Below are 10,000 nucleotides of genomic sequence, written 5' to 3'. Positions count from 1 at the left end.
GAGATGGGGAGGAGGAGGAGGGGAGATGGGGAGGAGGAGGGGAGATGGGGAGGAGGAGGAGGGGAGATGGGGAGATGGGGAGGAGGAGGAGGGGAGATGGGGAGGAGGAGGAGGGGAGATGGGGAGGAGGAGGACGGGAGATGGGGAGAGGAGAACAGAGGGTTTAAGGATTTTGGAGCAACTTGAGGGAAGGTTCAGATCGAGAAATATCTCATGACTTTCACTATAATCTCCGAGGGACATTTATTTCAAAGACAATTCTTTTTTTGAAGTAGATGTGTTTGATCAAATATGTTAATTTGTAACTATATGAAAGTCATTTGCAAGCAGAATTGTTTTCCGAAAAAATAATGGAACAAATGCCCCTACTGTGTACTTTTCATGAGGTTAGCGATTTACCCAACAATGATGTAACCATAAGTTCTCCTTTTGTTTCTCAAAAAGTAAACATATCCGTTAATCTCCGGTTCAAAATTTCATACAGAAAATTAAGAAATCCAATGTTGAGAGAAAAGCAAACGCATTGTGCTCTGCTTAATAAAATGGAGAACAACCTTCTATAAATATGAAACGCATTTTCTATCCATCTATCTCTCTGTTTCTTTCTCGGTCCTCAGGCCTCGTAACTACCCCTCTGCACTTTGTGTGGGTGTGTGTGTGCGTGCTTCATGTTGTCTGGGTGCGATAAAAGCCTGTAGTCTCCTTCGCCCACCTACCATGACTTATTTATTAATGCTTGTATCTGCAGGTTCCCCTCCTGATTTATTGGCTGCTGGCCCCCCCCTCTCGCTCACTCAGAGACGCAGGTCCGGCGTGCGGGGCCGAAAACATGTGTGTGCATTATGTCTAATATCCCAGGATTAACGCATGTGTGTAGCCATTTGTGAGTGTGTGTGTGTGTGTGTGTGTGTGTGTGTGTGTGAGTGTGTGTGTGTGAGAGAGTGTGTGTTTTTGTGTGTGTGTGTGTGTGTCTGTGTATGTGTGTGTGTATGTAGTTGACGTGTCCCATTTCGTGCGCAGCAAGAAGATGCCTTTGATGATAGGGATACATTGTGCTCATTCTGAATATAGATTGAGACCCCTTGCTCCTGGCCTCTTTCCAGTGCAGTAAGGGACAAGCCGCCTGCAACCAGCCAGGCTATAAAATCATCACATCGGTTGAGATGTTGTAAGGTGACAGTTGAAACCCCACCGGAAACGTTTAATGAAACATATGAAATGTGTGTTGTGAAACTAAAAACACATTGACTATTTACCAACTCGTTGTTCATACATTTGGCCCTACTTAAATGCAAGTGAGAAGCGCCAAACGCAAGTAGCTTTGTGACCGGTTCTATGGCAATGTTGCTATGATAGCAGCGGATAAATGACTCTTGCGCCCGACGCAAATCTAAAAAGGGTTGCCCGGAAGTAGCCTGATTACCCGTAGGTGTGGTTTGGGCGTTGGATGCAGATGGATGCACACATTCGCACCCGCATTCGTTCATTCTTTTTAACACTCACTCGCGGTAAAATGATGTTTTCTCACGATCAAATACTCATCAATCCTAAAAGTTATGGGCTTGTACACGATGCCTGTGTCCAGAAAATATGTGTTTGCTGTACAGTGTTTGCATAGGCATTGATTTAAAAGCACAACTTATTACAGCTGTATCAGCTGTTCTTTTCCAAATAATTTAACCGACATTATCATTTACCCTAAAACGAGATGTGGATGTTTTGGAAGGCTGGGATATAGCCTACTTTGCTCAAGTTTATTATTGTTATTATTATTATTATTTTAACGCATGGCATAGCCTACAACAGTGCTTATTCATTCAGCCCCTATGGAAAAAAAATGATTCCACAATCCACATCAGGGCTCTCAAGTTTTGAGAGCGAGTGAGATTTTGTCAGAGTGAGATTTTGTCAGCGGGGGAGGGGGGGGGGGAGCATTATTGGCCCTTAACACTTATATTCAGATACAACACTGCCTCAAAAGGCTATTAGCCTAAGAAACACCAGTAGAGGCATATACTTTTCCCTGAAATTGTAAACGTTGCAAACGTGCAAAAAAATTAATATAAAGTCCAATGCTTAAAATATATCTGTCGCATTCAGTAGGCCAATGCTGTGGTAAAGTGTGTAAAGTATGACCAAGTGTTTCTTTCTGTTCAATAGATAGAACTTTATCAATCCCCTGTAGGAGAAATTTGTTACTGTTTGTCCCTATAAAACAATAATGGTAAAAAAGGCTCTACTTAACCTCTCCCCTACTCACTTCCACCAATGCAAAGCGAACAGAACTGAGTAGGAGAGGGTGTAGCCTAACTAGTTTGTGAACAACCCAGAGAAACGCAACACAAATTCAATGTGAACATGTATGAGGCTTTGTAATAAAATCCACCCGAACATTTTTTTAAAAGTGTCTCAAAAAGAGGGCATGTCCAGGCAAAAGAGGACGTCCGGTTACCCTATGTACGGGGAACCCATTTGACTCCTACCTATTCCACTGTTAAATAGCGGCGCAAATTGGTGGCCGCTATACTGGTAATTTCTCTTTGTGAGAAATACGAAATGTGGCGTGTGCATGGGTTGAATTGCGTGTGTCTCATGCCGAATGCGTGAGATTTGAGAGCCCTGCCACATCATCATCATAATATTTAAATTAGGTAAATCGTAACAGTTTGTGCTGTGTATAGCATACTGGTGTATAGCATACTGGTGTGTAAGCTTATGTTGCAGTTCCGACCATGCCATGGTATGTCAAAATAGCAACAACAACTGCGCTATCCACTAGTGCACTTAGACCAGGTATTTTTCGGTCAGTTGCGCAACTGCTTTATCGATCTGTAAGATAGCACCATGTATCATTTGCGCCGGAACACGCCTCTGCTTTTCGCCGAGACGCCTCTCAGGGCGCATCTTATGTGGCGCGAGTTTGCTGCGGGGGAAAATCAGCTTTGTGCCGGTTGCAAACTAGCAACAATACATGCGTCGTGTAGAAAATCAATTGCCCTTGGTGCAAGATAGGGCCCATTGACTTTAACCATGTTAGATATGCTTTTTCAGAAATCTAACTGATTTAATATTTACTGACTCATTCATCATTCATTGACCAAAACGTAATATAGCTACTGTAAATACGAGTTAAGAGTGAAGAGTTAGTTTATGTCATTTGTAAATAACACCATGGACATGTGTCAGCTACTAGTGAGTGAAATGCGCTGTGTAAATCTAAGTTGGGTTCGTAAGGCTCGGTCGGGGAACACTCCTCTATGACAGAGAAATATAGGGGACGGCAGCAGAGAATCAGGGCAGGATATTTGTTTGTTGAATTTCAAAATCGCATTCTCCGACACTCTTTTTTGCTTTTCTGCTGTCTCTCATTACAGCTCTTTACTGTTACATTGAACACCTTTAAATGTGTTTTTTTCATTCAAAGGGATTGCAATCAGAGAGAAGATGCTGCCCTAAGACCCGCCTCCCCCCCTATCTGATATCAGCTTGTTGTGATAAATGTTATTTTTATTATTATTTTTTATTTACAAACATTCATGTTTTATCTATTTTTCTTGCAACACGATTGAGGCATTCCTCATGCATTGTTACATAATAGATTAGTTATGGTTTTTCATGGGTGGACCTTTTAAATTATTAAGGTATAATCTTTTGAATGAAGGACTTCCTTTTGCAAACCTTATTTGTCCTGGAATTTCGGTAGCCTTCACAGTGCTGTGTGTATTAATAAAAATCTGGCAAAACAGGTTTTGGATCATGAACACGACTATCCAAAATGAACACAGCCCATAGGAGGAGGCTGCAAGTCTCTAAGGGCCCTACCTTGCACCCAGCGCAATTGACTTTCTACTCCGACGCATGTATCGTTGCTAGTTTGCACCCGGCGCAAAGCAGATTTTCCCCGCACTAAACTCGCGCCACTACACTTGTGCCCTGAGAAAAGTGTTGGCAAAACGCAGAGGCGTGTTCCGGCGCAAATGATAAATGGTGCTATCTTACAGATCGATTTTACAATTGCGCCGCTGACCGAAAAAATCCTGGTTTAAATGCCCTAGCGGATAGCGCAGTTGGTGTTGCTATTTTGGCGTGCCTAGGCAAGTCGGGGTAACGCTTTATATTAAGGCCCTTGTAATAAGCCTCTGTTAATATCTAATAAGACCTTATTGTATGCTAATTAACATTAATTTGTGTTAATAAGACTATCAATAAGTGTTAATAATAACATAATAAGCGTGTTTATTGTGAGATTGTAAGACTTTTATAAGCACTTGATTGCTTAATAACATTAATAATGGTCTTAAGAGTTTCTTATTGTTGTTAATAAACGCATTATAAACCCATTTATTAAGTCTAACTATCTTACCTATTATGTCATTGTTAAACCTTTACTAAGCATTTTTTATAGTTATTAAGGTTAATAAATCCTTTATTAAACTGCTGATTATGCATTTTGCAGGTACGGGATCTAAAGCAGGAACCATGCTTATGAAGGTTAATAAGTCCTTTATTAAACTGCTAATTATGCATTTTGCAGGTACGGGATCTAAATCGGGAACAATGCTTATTAAGGTTAATAATTACTTTATCACTTATTATCAGTTAATGAGTACTTAATGTTATACAGGTTGATAAAGCTAAAATAAAAAAAAGATAAATACTTTAAATACAATGTTAAGGCGGTGAAGCACAAAAACACAACCTAAACAGCTGTTTAGAAAAAAAAAAAAAATTAAAAACTTCAGAACGTATTGTTGAACATCAACATTTTTAGAAAAACGTCTAGACGAATCTGAGTCCGGCTCTTCCATGGTCTCAGGGGATGGTTGGGAATTCTTCTGGCTGGTCTTTCTTGTTATTCTATAAAGAACATTGACCACAATAGACAGTTAGCAGACAGGTTAAAATAAGCATCAAGCCGTTTAGACATGGATTCAAGACACAACTGTTTAGAATTAGATACGTTTGGTTACCTAGTTTCATATGATAGCATAGGCTAAGCGCTCAAATGTAGCACGCCAAAGCCTCTGAAAGAAAGTAATAGAGTGGCAAAGTCACGTCCCTTCAGGTAGAGCCCATGGGGCCTATGAGATCGAAAAATATGAATGGGTTTCAATGGAGAGAAAGTAATTATTTTCTGGTCCCAGTCTTTATATGCCCTGGATTACACATGTGTTGTTTGTGGATTTAAGTGATCATTTTTCATGTAAAGAAAACTAAACATTTTCACGAAGAACTTTGATATTGTTAGGGTTTTTTCCAAGGGGAGGATAAAAGCATCAAAGAGGTGAAAACCATTATAAGTCGGGGCATGTGGAGAGTTTCAGTTATGCCGATGGGGAGATTGTCGGTTTTGTCCACGCCAGCCGCAGGGAGCGTGACGCCACATACGAGACATGTAGTCTTTCTCATTGTGTTTTCTCTACAGCCTTTAACTGAACAATTGCACAATAAACGGTCAAACTCTTGACATGAAAGATTATCATTTAAATCCACAAACAACATGTGTGCAAACAGCTAGCTAGCTAGAACCAGCTACCGTTACTATAGCATTACATTCTTAAACTTACCAGAGTCATCCTCCAGTTCGGACCTCTTCCTCTTATCCATGTTTTCTGTGCTTGTTCCTGTATTTTGTCTGTCAGTTGTTGGTCTGGGGTGCTCGTGCAAACGATTCCGACATGTTCTCCAAACGTTTGTCAAACACTTCATCAAGCATATGCGTCAAGCCATCATCCACTTGGATAAACAGAACCGGTTTAAAATGACCTTCAAAATAAAGCCTTGAAAGAATATATTATATGAGGCACAAAACAGATCACATACGCTCAACATGTGCGTACTCATTAACCTTAATAAGCATTGTTCCCGCTTTAGATCCCGTACTTGCAAAATGCATGATTAGCAGTTTAATAAGTTTAGCAAGACTAAATAAATGGGTTTGTAATGATTATATTAACAACTATAAGAAACTCATAAGACTATTATTAATGTTATTAAGCAATCAATAAATAGCTAACAAGTTTCTTATACGTGCTTATAAAAGTCGTATAATCTCACAATAAACATGTTTATTTTATTATTATCAACACTTATAGATAGTCTTATTAACACCAATTAATATTAATAAGCATATAATAAAAAAAACATGTAATAAGTGTCTTATTACTTATTTACAAAGGCTTAATACAAGGACCTCAATATAAAGAGTTACCCAGGTCGGAACTGTAACATAAGCGTACACACACGTAGGCTATACGCAGCACAAACATGCAAACAATTAGCCTAATTTAATGGCAAAGATTGTTCATATGTGTGAAACTGCATAGAAATAGCATGTGGATTGTGGAAAAAAAAAAAAAAAGTTCCATAAGGGCTGCATGAATGAACACTGTAGTAGGCTATGCCATGAGTTGAAATAATAATAATAATAATAATAATAATAATAATAATAATAATAATAATAATAATAATAATAATAATAACAATAATAAACTTGAGCAAAGTATATCCCAGCCTTCCAGAAAAAAATCTTGTTTTAGGGTAAATGATAACGTTGGTTAAATTATTTGAGAAAGAACGGCTGATACAGCGGTAATAAGTTGCACTTTTAAATCAATGCATCTGCAAACACCGTACAGCAAGCACATATTTTCTTGACACAGACATCGTGTACAAGCCCATAACTCTTAGGATTGATGAGTATCTGATCGTGAGAAAACGTCATTTTACCGCAAGTGAGTTTAAAAGAATGAATGAATGCGGGTGATGCCTGGCGCGTAAGCTAACGCATGATACAGTCCATGGCAATGTATATTAACGGGGAGACATATGCATATTATGAACACAAGTTGATAACGATAATGTATGAAATACTGGTAAGAAACGATGTTTGTTAATGTATTGCCGCATATCATTAAATAGACCCACAGTTGCGGCCATAGGACTGCATATCATATATGTGTTAAGTTATCTTTGGCAAAGTTTACATGACAACTCAGTGTTTCTGAAGTTGTAGAAGAAAAGGCTATTCCATGTGAATTAGCGCTGTCAAATGCGCTGTCAAAATATCAACTCGTCAGTTTCAAATGCGCTCTCCCATCCCCTCTTAAAGGGGATGGGAGATGGTACTCTCATTGATTTATTGCATTTACGCCCAAAACACACCTACGTGTATTCAGTCCAACCGTATTTTTGATTTGCGTCGGCCGCAATAGTCATTTATCCGCTGACAAAGATACTTCCGTTTGGCGCTTCTCACTTGCGTTTCAGACCGTTAAAATAGGGCCCTACGATTTCTTTGTCCATCCAATGGACCAGTTCTATTTCTTAACATTTACATTTAGGGCATTTAGCGGACACTTTCATCCAAAGCGACTTACAATAAGTTAATTTGTCAGAAGAAGGAAAAACAATATATCTTTGTGGGTACAGTTAGGTTGTTCATGGAAACAAGAGTATCCAACAAAGATAGCCAGGATAAGAAAAAACTATATTGATTAAAGGGAATCACTATGAGCCACAATGTCACAGGGAAAATGCCCTTTTCTTCTCCTCCTTCTGTTCAATCCTACCACTGCTCTTTTGGTTGCCCACTGTGCTGCTATCTGTTTTGCTCCCCCTTCCTATACCTGTCTTCTTTGTGAACCCTCCTATCGCTCTCTCCCCGGGGGAGATCCAACCCTCCCCATCTAGCCTATGGTGTATGCTGGGAACCAGACCAATCTGAACCAAAGTTCATGTTTAATTGGCTCTGCAGTCTGGCTCCCCTCCCGTACAAAAGGATTTCTGCCCGGTACGAGACAGACCGACCATTTACAACCGTGTATCTATCATGAGGTGGGAGGAATACGATGACGGTGCAGGCGTGTCATAGAGGCATTTCTCAAGAACATCAAAGATGGCTGCCGCGGATGTAGAACGGTCTATTGATAACCCCATTGAGACAGTATTAAACAAACTGGATGGGATCTTTTCACTAAAAGAACACACGACTGCACTTAAATATTGCCTCCTCACCAGTCCTCAATGAGAAGACAGAGAGAGAGAGAGAGAGAGAGAGAGGAGACTGCCTGAAATTCGCCACCCAGTGCTGCATATCTGTCTCATCTGAATTACAAACCTCGACCCCTATAGCATTTTCCTCTGCTCATCCAATTGGAATTCATGAAATTAGCTATATTTCAAAAGTTCTTTTGTTTGTTTTATGTTATTTGGTGAGGGGGCCTTGTCACTGCACTAAACAGTCCCACATGCATTATTATTACATTAGATCCAGGGGGACAATGAATGAAGGAGTGAATGTGTCACAGCTGCGTCCCAGTGTTCAGCATTCCTACCTATGTCATAGGCCAGGAAGTCGGCAGAGAAGCATTTGGCTCCGTTGCTTAGTGACGTGTCATTGTGAGTGTTCCCACCGAACACCAGCATTGTGCCGCTGACGAGCACCGCAGAGTGGAGGTACCTCGCTTGACCACTCTCCCTGAGGATCAGCCTGGACACGCATGCACACACGCATGCACGCACGCACACACGCGCACACACACACACACACACACACACACACACATACACACACACACACACACACACACACATACACCAACAAGGTTAGGAACACATTAAAACTTCATGCAAGGCAGAAAGGGTACTGATGCACACACACAAACACAGACACACAAATATATGTGCAACAACGCATCAATGTGTTATGAACTGGAAAACATTGAGTCGTGAGTCATGTAGAGACACAAACACACAAGAGAGAGGGATAGTGCAAGGTTTCTCAAATAGATAAACATAACGCATATGTTCCTCTGTTTAATTGTAACACGGGCTGTGTGTGACCATTTATGGGAGTGTGTGTGAGTGTGTGTGTGTGTGTGCGTGTCTGTCTGTGTGAGCATGTATGCGAGTGTGTGTGAGCATGTGTGTGTTTGTGTGTGTGTGTGTGTGTGTGTGCTTATGGATGTGTGTATGGTGCCGTGTTATTAATGGTATCTGTCTGGATATTTGACCCGTCCCGTGGTGCCTGCCCTTCGTACCAACTGTTCATTCACAAGGCTGAGCCCCCCCCCCACACACACACACACACAAACACACACACACACACACACACACACACACACACACACACACACACACACACACACACACACACACACACACAACATAGGAGGTCTCAATCTGCAGAGTGTGGACTGGCAGGGGTCAGAGGTCACATAGCGGGGAACAACTGGAAAGGATCTCCAGTCGCCCGTAGCAGTTTAGACCCCAGACATGAGCGGCACCACACGCCTGCTGAGGCCCCAGAATGCCTTGTGACGGTGCAGTGATAATGTGATAGGGTATCGATCCACCCAATGGAAACCCCCTCCCCGCCCTCGACCCTTCTAAAGCTGTCCAGCAGGTCAGCTCAGGGTCACTGAGGGGACAGCCACGTCGCCATGTCAGGATACTTTCTCTGCCACAATGTCCACACCTTGTCTTTTATTAGCTACTACAGAATCTGTGATGAGAGGACGGGTTTACTGACAGAGAGCGCGCTCAGAGCCTCCTCTACAGAGAGCTGGACCAAAGGCAGATAGAATTGGAGTTTCAACTGAGCAGATGACAGCTTGATGAATTGATTATTATGCATTACCAATATTAAGGCCCAATGTAAATCAATCGGAGAGATAAATAACTTCTTCATAGGAGTTTTTGGGATATAACCTATCACACTGCAATGATTGGTTACACTTTGTGTGATTTTGTAGAGGGCTCTGATGAGAAAAGTTACAAAGTTATAAATGCCTCATTAAGTCAGAGTTATTTTAGACCTTGAAGGCGGGTTAGAGTGTTGACGTTGTTCCAAACGATATTTTGGACTATAAATAAGTTATTGGCTTACAGACAACATGCCTTGAATGGCTTAGCATCCTGAGAACACATTCTGCTTGGAAAGCAAGAGTCACTCGGAGACACTCTGAATGTGTGCTAGTGCACGATCGCCTAAGTTGTG

General features: G+C 41.1%; 1 protein-coding gene across 1 annotated transcript in view; it reads right to left on the bottom strand.

Annotated features, from left to right (window-relative positions):
* atrnl1a (attractin-like 1a) overlaps positions 1 to 10,000 on the bottom strand; it is a gene marked incomplete at both ends in the record, with an annotated part of 210,434 nt that overhangs the window by 155,455 nt on the left and 44,979 nt on the right. The window contains one exon of the mRNA XM_079728776.1: positions 8,337 to 8,491. Within this exon, the coding sequence (XP_079584902.1) occupies positions 8,337 to 8,491 (155 nt within the window). The remainder of the gene's footprint in view (positions 1 to 8,336; positions 8,492 to 10,000) is intronic.

This window comes from Pollachius pollachius (assembly GCF_949987615.1).
Source record: "Pollachius pollachius genome assembly, chromosome: 2".
Lineage (NCBI taxonomy): Eukaryota > Metazoa > Chordata > Actinopteri > Gadiformes > Gadidae > Pollachius > Pollachius pollachius.
This window is presented reverse-complemented; position numbering and strand designations above follow the sequence as displayed.